Source organism: Tursiops truncatus, chromosome 4 (assembly GCF_011762595.2).
Source record: "Tursiops truncatus isolate mTurTru1 chromosome 4, mTurTru1.mat.Y, whole genome shotgun sequence".
NCBI lineage: Eukaryota > Metazoa > Chordata > Mammalia > Artiodactyla > Delphinidae > Tursiops > Tursiops truncatus.
This window is the reverse complement of record NC_047037.1, coordinates 135,713,457-135,730,913: the sequence shown is the minus strand read 5'-3', so window position 1 is coordinate 135,730,913 and position 17,457 is coordinate 135,713,457. Positions and strand designations below refer to the sequence as shown.

The following is a 17,457-nucleotide window of genomic DNA, read 5'->3' as shown; positions in this document are numbered from 1 at the left end:
GATGTATCTTTAGCCTGTGCAGTGCCCTTGTGAAATCCAGCTGTTCTGGGGAATATGATGAAGGAAATTTGGATTTGTTCGCTTTATACTTTAAGGGCATTGACTAAAGTTTAAGGAGCAGAGTTGGTTATAACTAATGGCCAGGTTTGAGGTTTGGGGGTGTCTTAGTCAATACAGGCTGCTAAAACAGGATAGCGTAGACTGGGCAGCTTATAAACAACAGACACTTATTTTTCATACTTTTGGTGGCTGGAGGTCTGAGATCAGTGTGCCAGCATGGTTGTTCTGGTGAGGGCCCTCTCCCAGGTTGCAGGCAAACATCTTTTTGCTATGTCCTCACTTGGTGGAGAGGGTGAAGGATCTCTCTGGGATTGCCTTTTTTCAAAAAAATAAATTTATTTATTTTTTATGGCTGCATTGGGTCTTCGTTGCTGCATGCGGGCTTTCTCTAGTTTCGGTGAGCGGGGGATACTCTTCGTTGCGGCGTGTGGGCTTCTCATTGCAGTGGCTTCTCTTGTTGTGGAGCACGGGCTCTAGGTGCACGGGCTTCAGTAGTTGTGGCTCGCGGGCTCCAGAGCGCAGGCCCAGTAGTTGTGGCGCACGGGTTTAGTTGTTCCGCGGTATGTGGGATCTTCCTGGGCCAGGGCTTGAACGTGTGTCCCCTGCATTGGCAGGCGGATTCTTAACCACTGCGCCACCAGGGAAGTCCTGGGATTGGTTTTTATTTTATTTTATATTTATTTATTTATTTTTTTTGCGGTACGCGGGCTTCTCACTGTTATGGCCTCTCCTGTTGCGGAGCACAGGCTCCGGACGCTCAGGCTCAGCGGCCGTGGCTCACGGGCCCAGCCGCTCCGCGGCATGTGGGATCCTCCCGGACCGGGGCAGGAACCCGTGTCCCCTGCATCGGCAGGCGGACTCTCAACCACTGCGCCACCAGGGAAGCCCCCTGGGATTGGTTTTTTAAAGGTACTATCCCATTCATGAGGGTTCCACCCTCATGACTTAATCATACCCAAAGGCCCCACCTCAAAATACCATCATCTTGGGGATTAATTAGAATTTCAACATATGAATTTTTGGGATACAAACATTCAGCACATAATTGGGGGTTACTTTTATAATTTGTTCATTTTTATTCTTACTCCAGTAGAGTGTATATTAGAGAATTAATGGTGAACAGGGAATATTCCATTTAAAAGTTTTTCTTTGTTCTTTGTGCAAGGATGGAAAGTTAGTGCTGTAACTCCTGGTGGCTCACTTCAGCTTGACCTCTCCAATGACTTATCTGGTGCTCGTTCAAGCAGGATCACCCCTGTGCCTGTCTCATATAGCATGTAGCTGTGTGTGGCTGCAGAAAAGAAGAAAATCATGCCGACTGCTCACTCTGAATTCAGAAGCACTAACCTTAGATGAACCTTGAATGCTTCTGGTTGCGCATACGATTTTCCCTGCTTCCTGCATTTTCTCACTCTCCTTTCTTAAACCTCCAGCACCTCCTTCCTCCTTTTCACTCTTGGCTGAGCCTCTTTCTTCCTATTTATAGAGAAGATAGAAGGAATCAGAAGATGATATCACCAGCACCCAGCGCCAGGACTCCCAACTGTGGGTGGCTTTGGAGCAGGGTGGTGGCAGTGTAGATCAGTTCCCAGGGCTGGCTGTGTAGCCAGCAAGGGGTGAGGAGGGCTGCGATCCAGTGGGGAAGCTGGGCTGGTGTCCCCAGAGGTGATGTGAATCCTGTCCATCCCAATGGATAAAGGGCTCTGCTTTCAAGGAAAACCTGTTTACCTGTTTTCTTTTCTCCATAGGACCACTCACATTGTCATTAAAAAAAAATCATGCTGTTATTTCTCTCGTTTAATAACCAAACAAAACCTGTTTTGACTTCATTCCTCCCTGTAGCCACTGTCCCATTCTTCTTTTTCCTTTAGAGGAAATTCTTTGGCAGTGTTTTGTCCTCGGGGTCTGCAGTTTCTCTCCCTCCCCAGACAGGCTGTTGGTTCCTTCTCAGTCCTCTTTTTACTGCCCTGTCATCCTCTTCTGCCTTCTTGCTGCCTGCAGAAGTGGACTCCCAGGACTGCCTGGACACTCTGCGCCAGCACGTGCGTGTGTGTACGTGCACACACACACACACTTGAAGATTCTTGTGCTGTAATATGTCTCACCCTCTGGGTTTCTTCTGATCACTTCCTTTGAAGCCATTTAACTTGTTCCTCTAACCTCTGTATTTTCTGCAAATTGGAAGTGAGTTTTAAAGCTTCATTAATAGAATTTAGCTAAATGACATTTCATCTTTGAAGCTGCTTCTCTTAGGCACGTGGAACTTTGGGACAGACCCCTGATATTAACAGAAGGACTCATCCCCTCTTTGGAAGTGCCTGGCATTTGCATGAAGGTGGCCCAGGAGTCCAGATCAGCATTTACTGTGACTGACAGATTTTAGTATGTTTTGCGCTGGCCTCTCAGGATGCTGACTCCCCCCAACCCCCTGATGCTCCACCCCAGGAGGAGGCCCCTGGGGCTTTCAGGGTCCAAGAGGAAGTTGCAGCCTCTTGGGAGGGTGGGTAGAGAGCTCTGTACTAGGTTAGGTAATCTCTCCTGTAGTTCTGCCCTCCCCTGCTTGGGGAGGCAAAGAGAAAAGCCTCTTTGGGTACCCCGTTACTTTCACTGTTGGTAACCCGTCAGTGGCTGGGGATGGTCAACTTGTCTATGAGAGGAGGTGGAGGTCCTGCAGAGGCTGAGAGCGAATTCTCTAGTATCTTAGTACTTTGTCTTCTGTGACTTTTCACCTAGGTTTTTATTTCCCCAGATGAGATAATGAATTTCCTTGAGGGTGGAAATATAAAGTTATAAATTTTCTGTAAAATTCATAGAGGACTAGAGCATCACTAATGAACTCTAGAACTGGAGAGGACTTTTGAGAATTTAGGATATAGTTAGTGTAGGATAGAAATGTACTTATTTCCCTGGATCTTGGTTTCTGAATAGTTTATTTTTATAATATAGGTATATTTAGTTACTTATTGTCTATTGTATAATAGTTTATATGTTCAGACTATGTTAATCTAGCTTTTATTGGTCATGAATTAGGACGTTCTTATATTACCAAAATGGCATTTTAAGGAAAAGCTACCATCATCTAACATAATGCCAAATTATGACCTTTCCATTTCTTTCTTTATGACACAGGAAATCCGGGATCCTCTTATGCAGTGGCTGGGGAAACATGTGGATGCTGAAGGAGTAATAAAATCTAGCAAGCTCTCCCTTAAATTCGTTTCATCCTACACGTCTGAAATAGAAGTCACCCCATCTGCTATACCTGTGGTGACTGACATAGAGACCTTCTCATCAGAAAATTTTAACTTTGAGATCTACCAGCAAAATTTGCAGACAAAGAAACTTGGAAAAGTAATTCTGTTTGCTGAAGTGACAACCACCACAATGAGTCTTCTGGACGGGTAAGTTCTGGCCAGGCTGGCTTCTCTACCTGCTTGGAGGAATCCAGTTATGTTGATCGTTCTCTCTAACCAGTGCTGGGTGAGAGGGATAGAGATTTAGAACGATAACTCTTAATAAAGCGCTAGCAAGATGGGAGTACCCTGTCCTAGAGGAGTTAAAATGTAGGAAAAGTAATTAAAGTTCTTTGGTCAAAGATTTGTGTTTTAAAGAATGGGGGATTTTTGTGCCTTGTGACTCTCTTCCTTTAATCTGGCCTTTCAGAATGTCTTTGGAAAAAAGAACATTAGGAAAAAAGATGTTTAGCAGGTGGCACGGGTGTTCATGTTACCGCTTTACATTTGTGTTGTTATAATCAGTGTTAAGATGTTATAACCAGTTTAAGATGTTTTGCAGGAGCATTAGGATAGCAAATTTGAATGACATGTAAGCTGTGTTAAATTAAATAAATTAGAGCTTTGTACTTTGAAAACCTGTTTTGGTATGTTCCTATCCAATGCATTTTTAAAGCACTCTGTAATCCCATTTGGATGTTCAAGATTTACTCTTATTGCAACTTTTCCTTTTTATTCCTTCTGTTTCATGGACTTTGATTAAAGGTTTAAAAATGGAAAACAGATGAAAGGAATTTTTAAACTCCAAATTAGTCAGTATTAGGTAATACTCTTATGTTGAGATAGATAGTTTAAAAAGGAGGGTTATAGAGGGAGTGACTAAGAAAAGCATCTTCCTTCAACATGGGACTAATATTTAAGGAATGTAAGACTCCACCCCTCAGCCCCGCATTTAGTTTCTAGACACTTTCACCTGCGGGACTGCACAATTAGACAGATACGTAGTTCAACATATGGAACGTGTGGAAGTATTTTGGCTTTTCTTCTTAACAATAATTTCTGGATTTGCTAGTATGTTGATATAAACTGATGAGATCATTTTAGAATTTCATGACTGTCATACTCACAGTCATGGAAATGGCAATTTTAGTGTATGTATAGGATGTAGGAAAAGCATTAATATTATGGGGGAATTAGCAGAGTGAGGAGGTGAAGTAAGAAGGGGAATGTGAGCAATGGTAATGAACAGTTCTTGTTGCCCGAGTTGTTTCGTGTTGTCATAGGTACTTTTTTTTTTTTTTTTCAGTGTTCTCATCCTCTCCTGCCTCTACTCTCCTCCCCCTGCCAATCCCTTGAATCCCTGTAGAGAAGAAAACACCTGTATTTGTATGGAGCAGTTATTACTTGCTTGTACAAATTCTGTGATAATCTTTTGTTACTGCAGTGAACTGTATTATATCGAAAAGGTGACCCATTATAATCATATTTTCCAAATAAAAAATGAGACACAATATTTAACAAAAGGTTTTGGGAGGTGAAATTCAGACGGAAAAACGTTGGCACTTCCAGACCATTTTGGCTGTTTTTGTGGACAACAGTGAAGAATATTTTGTGTTGGGGAAATCTTGAAACTTTGAGATTATTGCTGTTGAGTTTGGGCAGTGTATTACCAAGAGGGCTGTGAGTGCCTTGCTAGTGTGGGTAGACCGAGGCTCCTGTGTAATCATATGGTTGGGTTTCCTTATACCCCGGTGAGGCTGTGTTGTAGGATGGAAAAGAAATGCCGTGTAAATAAGTTTTATTACGCTTGAATATCTGTAAGTTCAGTTTTGATATTGAACTTTTTTTGAAAAATGAAAATTCCACCTTAAGCAACTTGGGTCTGTAAAAGTGTGCTTGAGCTCGACAATAGTGGAGTTGGGAAACTTCTGTAGGGTTAAAGCTTGTTATTTTTACAAAAGAGAAACATTTCAGCTTTTCCAAAGAGCATTTAGGAATCTTTGTTTCTTTTCTTGTCTAGTCTCCAGAGTGTGGATGGTAAAATGGCTTTGATGATTACTGATGAAGCTCTGCTTCGCACAGAGCAGATGTTGAATAAGCAGTCGTCTTTCACCATGACTTATCATAGATGTCCTCTTCCACTGCACACGTGGGTTCCTTCCTAACACTAAGAGACAGGTACTCACTGCAGCCTACTGAGTCAGCGAGGCTGGTGAGAGGTTCCTGGGCGGCTGTAGCCTTTTTTACAAGGAACTTGAAGAGGTCACCTTGGTGTCAAAAAGCTCCCAGAATTATCCACAAAGGGGTCATGAGATAGGTAAATGAAACATATTGATTATTATTTTCTAAGAGGAAGAGTGAAGACATTTCTACAGCTAACATTATATTTGATCCTATAAATGAGCTACTCTTATGGAAACAGTATATTGTTGTGGTTATAACAACAATAATAGTAGCTAATAGGTATTGAAAGCTTTTATCTTCCATACACTGCTTTTATGTACTTTTTATGTATCGACTAATTTCATACATCACACCAGTGTGTAGAATGCTAGGTAACAGAATTTATTGTATATGGAATTGTTCCTGTTTCTGACAAACACTGACATTTTGTTTTCAGAGCTTTTCCCTATAATGATACAGCTTCTAACAGACGTGTGCTCTACCTCCCAAGCTACCGAAGGCCAGGCCTCGATTGAATGCTTTGCTGCTGCATGACAGTGTTGATTAGCGGTGAAACTGTGAGACCCATGTCCTTGCCAGCTGCCCCCGCCCAGACCCCCTCTGCATTGTTAGGCCTGTTTCTTGTGATGAGCACAAGATCTAAGCCCTAGCACATCCCATTCAGGTACCAATTTCTAGGTCAGTTGGGGTTAGGTTCAGCTGTGTGAGACAGTGATCCCCCCAATTAAAGTGGCTTAAATAGGATCGAAGTTTTTTACTGTATATGAGATGGACTGAGATGGACAGCCTAGGGCTGAGTGTGGCTCACAGTGTCCAGGACCCAGTTGAGTTGCTCTGTCACTCTCAGCAAGTGGTCCAAGAGGCGACCCACTCATTTATATTCCCTCTCATTGTAGCCGGTAAGCAGAAGGAGAGGGGATAGTAGCATGTGCCCCCATTCTTTTTTTTTTAATATTTTTTAAAAATTTATTTATTTTTAATTTATTTTTGGCCACATTGGGTCTTCGTTGCTGCACATGGGCTTTCTCTGGTTGTGGCCAGCGCAGGCTACTCTTCGTTGTGGAGCGCTGGCTTCTCACTGCAGTGGCTTCTCTTGTTGTGGAGCACGGGCTCTAGGCACGGGCTTCAGTAGTTGTGGCACGCAGGCTCAGTAGTTGTGGCTCGTGGGCTCTAGAGCACAGGCTCAGTAGTTGTGGCCCACGGGCTTAGTTGCTCCGCCGCATGTGGGATCTTCCCGGACCAGGGCTCGAACCCGTGTCCCCTGCATTGACAGGCAGATTCTTAACCACTTTGCCACCAGGGAAACCCACCCCCATTCTTTATGGACTCTTTCAGAAGTTGCTCATGATATTTTTGTTTATATCCCAGGGCTAGAACCTAGTCACATGACCATATTAACCTACAAAGAAGGCTAAGAAATAACTGTGGTCTTTATACTTGGCACCCATGAATCCACTGGATATTAGGGTTCTGTTACCAAGGAGGAGGGGAGGTAGGTAGTAGAGGACGCTTAGAAGTCTTTGAAACAAGCATGTACTTTCTGTGTGTTGGACTCCTAAAAAAATAGCAGGAGGCCTTTAGGTAGCATATACATTATGATGGCCCCAATGCTTGCAAAATTTAAAATCATAGGTGGAAATAATTATTTGACAGGTAACTCTGGCTTTATTTCACTGCTTGTTCAGTGCCATTACAGGTATTTTTCTTGTGTTATTATAAATCCAGGAGGATTTGGAAATTTTTCTTTTAACAGATTATTGGAGGATATATTTTCTTCTTTGACCACAAACCCAGCTTAAACTCCTGTGGCACTGAGGAGGCACTGAAAGCTTTCATTTGACCTCTGGATAAGGGAGCGCACTGGTCTTGAAGCCATGAACCACCACTACCATCACCTCCTGCCCCACCCTGTGAATTTTAAAGCTATGTTAGTGGTTCTGTGGAGGGGAAAGAGCTCTGGTGGGGAGGAGTGGCGGAGGGAAGTACGGGAGTTGCTTGCCGATTACGTCAAGGTACTGTGGACTCCCCCTCCAAAAATAAAGCGCGAAAACCATGTGAATGAGTGATGTTTCCTCGCTAGTCTGACTTGGCTGTGCCACCCAACCGAGTCTGGTTGGAAGAGGTAATTTTACCCTGTATCCCGCATCCCAGTCCTTTTTTCTGACACATATTTCTGACCATGAAATGCATTTTCTACTCTGTTGTCAGGGTAACACCTTTTGGAAGAAATGCTGGTTTTGATTGACTTAGGCGGTCTTTCTTTTTTTTCCTCCTGTGTTATTTCCTGGTAGGTTTCCCTCTGACCAGTTAGCTCAGCTGGTTGGTAGAGACCCAGGGGTATGGGTTTAGTACACTGTCTGGACCAGTGAACTTTACTGTGTTCCATGGTCAGTCCTATAGCTACAGACCCAGGAAGCCATTTGAAACTGTGAGCTGTTGTTGGTGGGGCCTTCCAGACAAGGGGGTGTGGATGGGCCACTGCTCATCCCTCGTCACTCCTGGACAAGCACCTCCAGGTGCCCCCTCTGCCCTGGTTTGGTCAGGAGTGCTGCACATCTTGTTCAATCTCCTGATGAGTGATGATTGGCCCTCATCTGTGGGGAAGGCGGGAAGGGGGAAAGCTAGACCTTGGAGCACTGGGTTTAGGGTAACTGAGTCATTGTGACAGTTGTGGAATCGTCTTTTATTTGACTGATAGTATCTTTTTTTTTTCTCGGTATACGGGCCTCTCACTGTTGTGGCCTCTCCCGTTGCGGAGCACAGGCTCCGGATGCGCAGGCTCAGCGGCCATGGCTCACGGGCCCAGCCGCTCCGCGGCATGTGGGGTCTTCCCAGACCGGGGCACGAACCCACGTCCCCTGCATTGGCAGGCGGACTCTCAACCACTGCGCCACCAGGGAAGCCTGATAGTATCTTTTTTGACGACTTGCACCAAGCCTCTGTTGGGTATGGAAACGACTTATGTGTGAAGCCACAGTGTGTGGTGAGCCAGATGAACACAAACTTGTTTATACTGATTCCCTTTGCATACTTGTACATCCCGACTAAACTGGCCACGGATGGGCTACTTTTTATTTGTAAAGAGTAACTTAGATTCCTTTATTACGGAAGTTTATCTTCTAACCATTGTTTTAAGTCCTTTGATTTTTCAGGCTTAAGTTTGCCTTCATCATACATGGAATAAGCATTTACGGAGTGCCTGCCGTACGCCAGGCACTGTGTTAGGCACTGGAGAGAGAATGATGGGGAGTGTACTGTCCTTGCCTCACAGTGCGTTGGAAGATGCAGATCCCAGTGCACAGTGAGTTCATACAGATCTCTGCACCCTTGGTCTGAGCCTGGTAGTTCGGGCAGAAAGAGGGAAGTAGGCGCAGCAGATAACACGATGCTGGGAGAGAAGTAGACTGATCAGTGAAGTTTTGGGAGAGTTACTGTGTCAGGCATTGTCCCTAATGCCTAAAGCTCACAGTCTGGTAGGGAAATGCTGGAACTTAAGACTTTATCACCAACTATCTATGTAACCTTGACAGTCTCACCCTCCTGGGCCTTGCTTTTCTTAACTGTGAGACCTGGGCGCTAGACACACCCCAGGCCCTTTGATCAAATGATCCTGGAGTCAGAATCCTATATCCCGCCAAGCCTTTCTGGCTCTCAGTAGCCTCCAGTGCCTTTAGAGGGCTGAAATGGTTTTGTGAACTAGCTTCATGTTAGTTGAGGAAAACTTGCTTTGGAAACAGTTGACTTTCTACAAGCAAAGGGAAAGAAATGGAAACCAATTCCATAAAGTCATTAAAAATATATTAGGGGGAAATTGCACTGGGGAGAATAGCCAGCATCATTTAAGAAAGACGGTATTTTTGTTTCACAATTTGGAGCCAGTCCCAGGTTTTCACCTCTATGCATACGTGTCTAGTCAGTCCCAAACATCTCTTTCTGCCTTTCTTCCCTTCTGATTCTGCTCCCCTAACTCGCTCTACTGCGCACCCTCCTCCCCAGAAGTTGAGGCCTGAGAGGACAGAAATTGGACTGGAACTAATTTAATGGCTGAGTGACCTCACAGTAGAGAAACAGCCGGATCCTAATAGGGGTCTTTGTCTACATTTCCACCCTGGCTGGTAGCATGCCAGTCAAGAGTCAAGCTGGAGACACAGGTGGAAGCGATTAGACCTGTCATAAGGTTTGAAAAATTGATTCTGGAGGCGGAGTGAGTAGATTGAACTTGACAGTGTTGTCCTAGAGATTCTAAGGGAAAATTCTGTAGTTTAATTTGAAATCCCTTGATTATTCATTAGCTTTCCAGATGGCTTTTGTTGATGTTTTACATATTAATGCCTGTATTGTGTTATTGGTGCACTCTTAATGTGCACATAGGTAATGAGCAAAGAATAAATACATTGGTAAGTGTCCCAAATTAATGGGATGTTAGCCTAATTGTGAAATAAAGGGGTTTTAAGAAGTTGATTGCTTTGGAATAATTAGTGTGAGCTTTTTATAGGCCAATTTGGTACTTTTAAAGTGAAAATTATTGGAGAATTTTAAAGAAACCTTCATTTTAATGTTTACTTCTAAATTAAGGTTTAGAATATAACTCCAGCCTTTGACTCTAGTGGTCATGACTAAAGAGTTATGCTGGCCAGTTCTCTATCAAATGCTTCTTTTTGGTCTCAATTCAACACCTGAATAAGTTAACCTTTCACATGCCAAGCTCCTGGAATTGAATTATAAAATGGCCTATTATTTTCCTGAAATGTCTCCATATTACTTTTTAGTGTTCTAGGATGTTTATTTTTACATTTTTGTAACTAATTTTTTTTAAGTAAGGCAAACATTATGATGCTTGCCGTTTTGTGATGGTTAACAGTGTGTTCTATTAAGATAGCATCTTCATTAGAATGGGACCTTCTTTCTGTCTTTCTCTCAATGTTGAACAACGTTTAACAACCTGAAAGGTCGCAGGTTTTACGGTACGGAAGAGTGAGACTGAATGTGACCATCAAGCTGATGCCGTGCGAGTGATGAAACCCTTCGGGGCACTTGGAGAAGCCACCCAGCCAGCGTTCTGGTTCTCCTGTGGTCCGGAACACAGTGGAAGCCCTTCCCCTGGAACCATTCTCCAAACTCCCAGCACAGTCTTTTGCATGTTCTCAGTGGTGGGTGAGTGTCTTAATCTTTCAAGGGTATACCAGACTTTTAGGTAAAAAATAGATCCTGTGGTAGGGTATCCATTGTGGGAGGTATTTGTAGAAACTGCGTAGTTCCCCACATTCACTCATTTCACATGACTGAGGATGAAGAATCTTGGTTTGACCTAGGGGCTTAGAGCTTAGGATGGAGTATTGCTGCCCTGGGTTGGAATCCCAGTTCCACCTTTTACTGCATGAATAACCTTGGGCAAATCAGTAACCTTTCAAGCTTCCATTTCCTTATCTGTATGAAGTAGCTGGTAATGGTCTCAGCTTTTTAGTTTTCTTTTCTTTCCAAGTTCAGTCACTCTGCTAATTTCTCTTCAGCACCAGCTATGTGCAGGACTCTGCACTAGGCCCTGGCACCCAGTGGGGATACAGTAGATGTGGGACCTTCCCTCCAGAAGCCTGCATTCCACTCCAGGATAGGGTGAGGCTGTACTGAAATACATCTGCAAAGCTCTTAGAGCATAGCTCATATTTATTGATCTCTCTTTATTATTTAAGCTTTAGATACGATTCTTTTTTTCTTTTTGACCTTTTTTGACCAATGCATTCTTGCAGTGGCGGTGCTGTGAGCACCCGTGAAACAGATCAGTGTCAGCTTGGCTCAAGAGCGTGATGTGCGTTTTCTTGGGGTTGAGCTTTTGTTGAAGATTTTGACAATTTTTTCTCACCATACTAGAAGCACAATGGCTCATCACTGGTTATTGTTTTGGGAAAAATGTTTTGTTTGAGTCCAGCTTTTCTTGAAAGATGAGAAAACATAGTTGACTGTCTCTGTGTTTCCCTTAAAATATGTGCAGCCAGTTCTCTTTTTTTTTTAACCAAACTTTCTCTTTATTTAGATCTTAATACTTTATCATTTTCATAGGTAACAAGTGTCAGCTCAAAAGAGCCAAAACTTCAGCAATTTGAATGTAATTATCAGTCCCATGGGTATGCCTTGTGCATTACCCATATCTTCCTCGAGAGCCCTAAACCTTTGTGTCAGTCAGAATGCATGGATTTGATATTGTTTCATTCTCTTGAATTTCCTTAAACATCTCTGATATTTATTACTCTGCAGGAGTGCTTGATTTTATATTTGATATAGTCTAAATGTCTCTGTTATAGTTAAACAGTAATAAAAGACCACAAAAGGTAATGCAAGGTAAAGCAAGGTCTGTGGCTAGAAAAGGCAGTCAATAAAGATGGTGACAGGCAAGTTTCTTTTCCTCAGTCTAGATTTATCTTAGGGAGAAAGCCAAGACTATTAACTATAGTTTAGAAGGGAGTTGAGTCTTCTGATGGGTGGGGTGTTTTCTGCTGCAGTTGTAGAGTGCAAAGGAGTTATTTCTTAGCCACAGGGCCATTTAAATGACGTTGGGGTACCCAGAGTGAGCTTCTTAGAAATATGCCTTACACTGGGCGGGCCAGCATGGGCTGCTGACAGCAGCACAGGCCTTGGCTACTGGCCTGGACGAATTTCATGACTGCTCATCTTAAAATGTATAAACTGTAGTGATGCCTATTCAGGGGTGCCACTCATGTCGCGGGGGTCAAAGGGAATAGGGAAGTGTAAAGCCTGTCGAACAGCTTCTGACATGGACTGGGTGGGTGGTCAGCAAGTGCTGGTTTAATCTCCCCTTTGCCTACCGACTAAGATGGGCGCTTTTCCCATATGGAGACTGCTGATGGCCACCTGTTTGGAAATAGCAAAAATGAAGACTGAGAATATGTTCCAAGGTTCTAACGCAGCAAGAAATGTACGACAAGAAAACAGCATTGTAAAAACTTGGTTAGATGACAATATGGCTAGACCTTGAGGACATTATGCTAAGTGAGGTCAGTCAGACAGAGGAATACAAGTACTGTATGATATCACTTATATGTGGACTCTAAAAAAGCCAAACTCATAAGAACAGAGAGTAAAGTGGTGGTTACCAGGAGCGGGAGGGTGGGGGGCTATAGAGTGGATGTTTCTTAAGGATACAGACTTGCACCGAGTAGAGATCTAACGCACAGTATAGTGGATGTAGACAACAATATTGTATTATAATCATTAAACTTTCAAGAGACCAGAACCTAATTATTCCAATCGCTAAAAAGAAATGATAATTAGGTAACGTGATAGAGGTGCTAATAATTGCTACAATGGCAGTGACGCTACAATATATAAATGTGTCAAATTAACATGTACACCTTGATTTTACACAGTGTTATGTCTCAGATATACATCAATTAAAAATTAAACACTTTGCTAAACACAGAAAAAACCCCAAAACTCAGTTTATGAATTAACATTAATTTATATGTGGAAAAAAATTTAAGTATTATTAGAATTTAGTGTTCAAGATAATTCAAGCCTGCCTGCTCACTGGTATACATGTGGTGAGAAGATGGAGGCTGAGCTCTGGGTTAAAAAATGTATCTTGGTAAAAACCTGTAAATGTGTTAGACAATCAAGCAGCTATTTCTTGCCCCTATTCAGCATCCCGCTCCCCTGTTACCATTTCTCCCCTGACTTTGCTTTGTGATTTACTTAGAAAACCTTCTGTTTTTCTTTCAAATAAAACACTTACCTGTTTTCGAGGTGAGGGTTGATTTGCGTTCATCTGCTCCTTTAAAATCTTTTGCACACCTACCATTTGGCCAGACATACTTGAAGCTCTGAAATACCCTTGTTTTTGCTTTTTTTGTTTTGGGTAGAAGCATGTTCTGTTTCTGCATGAGAGGTATTCCATCACGTTGAGATCCCAAACACCACATTTTTTCTGCACTGCACAGGGAGTCATTCATCATTTTCATTTTTTGTTTGGCTCTGCCACAAGAGTATTCAAATTAGTGAGAAGGAAAGTGATGAAGTCATCGCCTGGCAGGGAAGTATTTCCTTGAGATGTGGGAAGGGTAGGGGAGACAAGAGAAGGGGAAGGAATTATGGTGAGGTCTGCACCTACCTTTTTCCAGAGGTCACCTGGATGCTAATGTAGTTTTCACAGTTTAAAATTGGATAATATGAGTATATAGAATTTACTTAAAAATGAAACTACACAGTAGGGTGGCAGTGTCAACAACCCTGGAAACTTAGTCTGTAACTTTATCTCTGTCATTTTGACGCACCAGCTTTGTGACGTTGGGTGGAGCACTGAACCTCTCTGGGCCTCTGTAAAGTGGGAGGGTTGTACTAGATCCATGGCTTAATTTTCTTTTCAAAGCAATAAAGCCCCTTTCAAATGAAATACCCTGCTGTGCAAATGGGGCTGGGGAGCCTAGGTTCCTCAGGGCATGGGTGTCAAGACCACTGGCCAAAGTCCTTAGAACGAACACTCAGGCCCAGCTGACTGGGGAGAGTTATATCTTTTATTTTTCTTAATAGGCATATGCTTTATTTTTTATTTCTTTAATTTTTATTGGAGTATAGTTGCTTTACAATGTTGAGTTAGTTCCTACTGTACAACAAAGTGAATTAGCTATACGGATACATATATCCCCTCGTTTTTGGATTTCCTTCCCATTTAGGTCACCACAGTGCATTGAGTAGAGTTCCTTGTGCGATACAGTAGGTTCTCATTAGTTATCTATTTTATACATAGTATCACTAGTGTATATATGTCAATCCCAATCTCCCAATTCATCCCCCTGCCCCCCCTTCCCCCTGGTATCCATTCGTTTGTTCTCTGTGTCTGGAGTTATATCTTAATGGCGGGCTGACTGGTTGGTCTTCTTATACCCTGCCTCATTCCCAAAGGATTTAAGGCAGTGGGGACTTGAGTTTATCTCTCATGAGATAAGTTCTTTATGCTTTCTGTAGGAGTACCGTGCAGTCAAATGGATTACACCATGTTTCTTTGGTTGTTAGGTGTCATGTCAAAGTATATGTGTATTATTCATAAAACTCAGCATCATTCAGAATTTCAAGACTTCTCCAGACTAATAATTGTGGTGACTGAGTAACTGTGGTTCCCTTCTGGAACCCAGAGAAACCTGGGTGGGTTCCATACGCTTGTTAATAAACTAAGCAGCTTTTGTCTTCGGGGTGGGGGGGGGTGGTGATCATCCAGGTGGTTATTCAAGTGTCTCCAATTAGAGATGAGCAGCATTTGAGAGGAAAAATCTCTGCTGGGATTGCTTCCATTTCAAACACCTAGAATCTAAGAGCCAGATGACACCATGGAGTGAAGAACTCAGCTGTGATGAATGCCCCTCTGTTCACCAAAGCCTTAGGTGTGCTTGGGGAGGTGCAGTGGATGGAGCGGCAGTGGTGGGCCTGGCAGAGGAGGAGTTGGACAGGTATGTAGTTGTCCCGGATGAGGTCTTGGCCAACATTAGATTTTGAAGTTTCTTGAAAGCTTGCTTGGCTCATTAATAGAGGGAGTGTAGAATCTGCCCTGGAAGGGAAGTATGGGCCACCTTTGCTTGAACGATGGTGGGGGGTCTGAGGTGGAGGATTTATACAAGCTGTGGCTTTCTCCCAGCGTTCCTGGAGTTTTAAATTTGTTATCTTTAGTGCCCATCCTACTTCTGAAAATATGTTACGGCACCTTCTCGTTTTAGAATTTAAACAAAATGAAATGTAATTTGATTTTTGACATTCTGTGTTATTTGTGGAGGTAATACAAGAAACCTGGATGTTGCCAACCAGGCTTGTGAATGTAGTATGTAGAGCTTGTCTTACAGGAAATTGGTTTTTGTTTTTGTTTAGAAGCTCAATTAAAATGCCCCCTGTAGTTCTTAGTTCACATTTTGTTTGTTTCTCTGTTCCCTTGCCTTGTCTTCTCTTCTCTTCTTTTTGATGCAAAGCATAAGTACCTCCCAAGTGTTTAAGGTTTCCTGGAAAACTGCCACGAAACAGAAAAACATTTTCCATTATTGTTATAATTGGGATAGAATGAAGATTTGACACCAACTAAGCCCGAAATCAGACCAAGAGTGTATCACAAAACTCTTAGATCTGGGAGGTGCCTGAAAGGCCAGTCTCTCCTTCCTGGCCGAAGGCCCTCTTCGGGTATGTCTGAGCACGCTGATGGTGAGCAAATTGCTCCCGTTCATTTCAGTTAATGAATATGTATTGGTCTCTTATAACTTGAGGCAGCTCATTCCAGTCATCATAGGATAGTGCTGTCTCCCAGGAAGGGTCCTTTTAAACCCATCTTATTACAAACAAAAAGGAAATCTGGCCATGGATCCAGATAGAGAAAACTTACATTTCTCCCAGATGATAGTTAAGATGTTTGTTAATTAGTTAAGATAGTTTAAGATATTTATAGATAGCTATTATGGTCTTCCTTATTTCCATGCCATCTTTTTTCTAAGCATCTTCAGTAATAAACATTTCTTTATATCTCCATGGTGGAGATCAAAATTTTAGGTTTGAAGGACCAGAAACCTTGATAGAAAGCCAATCACGATGCATAAAACTACTCAAATTTATTTTTCTCAAAATATTTTTCAACTATAAAAGAATTCTTTTCCATTATAGAAAACTTAGAAATATAATAACTTATAATAAGGAGATGAAAATTATCTATAACCTCACCACCTATAAGAGATCATATTAGGACTTCCCTGGTGGCGCAGTGGTTAAGAATCCGCCTGCCAATGCAGGGGACATGGGTTCAATCCCTGGTCCGGGAAGATCCCACATGCCGCCGAGCAACTAAGCCCGTGTGCCACAATTACTGAGCCTGCTCTCTAGAGCCTATGAGCCACAACTACTGAGCTCACGTGCCACAACTACTGAAGCCCACGTGCCTGGAGCCTGTGCTCCGCAACAGGAGAAGCCATTGCAATGAGAAGCCCGTGCACTGCCATGAAGAGTAGCCCCCGCTCGCTGCAACTAGAGAAAGCCCATGCGCAAAAATGAAGACCCAATGTAGACATAAATAAATAAATTCATTAAAAAAAGAGATCATATTAATCTTTTGCTGTATTTCATACTAGTCTTTTATCCTCCTACACACATATGTAAAATCGTGATTATATTGTATATGAAATAAGCATTTCTCATTCAATCAAATGGTTTGCTGAAAACATGTCTTTCACTGGGTGCATATAGTTTGACCGTAATTTATTTAATCAATCTCCTATGAATGCATTCCTGTTATTTCCAGTGTTTTCCTATTATAAATAATAAGCATATTTCTTTTTGAGCCAACAGTTCTGTATAAATCTTTAGTGATTCCATTACAATATTTCTTTTCTAGAAGAAAATTGGAAAAAATTGGAAAATTGAACAGGATGAGGCTAATAATATTTCTTGTTATTTATAGTATTTCATTATGTTATATAATTATTTTACATTTATTTCATCTTTGTCCACAGAGATGTTGTAATAATACCTAACATTAATATGGCATTTACTACATGACAGGTACTGTGCATTTTTCCTATTCAGTCCTTACCAAAACCCTATGAGATACATATGTTATAGTTTCCATTTTAAGAGATGAGGGAGCTACTGCTTAGAGAATTTAAATGGCTTGGCCAGAGCCACAAAAAGTGTTAAATGGCAGAAGCAGCGTTTAAAAGATTTGTCTCAAGAGCCTTAAGTGTTAGCCCCAAATACTATACCTCCAACAGATGCTGCTGAAATCCTAATATACTAGATCCCCCATACTTCTAACATCTACGTATATACTAATGGTGTTAAAAAAAGAAATCAGACTGGCTGACATGTCTAATTCTTAGTGATTTTCTAAGAAAAATTGTAAATGAGATGTACGGTGGAAAGTGCTGTAATAGGAGTCCTAAGTTCAAGTTCTTGAGCTTACTAGTGAGACCACTTACTTAACGTGGTTGTTCCTCTGTACTATTAA

The 17,457-nt window shown here is 42.2% G+C and overlaps 1 protein-coding gene across 4 annotated transcripts in view; it reads left to right on the top strand.

The window, feature by feature from the left end:
- The window catches only part of HLCS (holocarboxylase synthetase), a 195,055-nt gene that overhangs the window by 54,179 nt on the left and 123,419 nt on the right, over positions 1–17,457 (top strand). For 3 of the 4 annotated variants that reach the window (XM_033856052.2, XM_033856053.2, XM_073804490.1), the window contains exon 6: positions 3,190–3,461. In XM_033856052.2, coding sequence (XP_033711943.1) covers positions 3,190–3,461 — 272 coding nt within the window. Of the gene's footprint in view, positions 1–3,189; positions 3,462–4,599; positions 5,922–17,457 lie in introns of those variants that run through there. The other variant, XM_033856054.2, reaches the window with a different exon arrangement.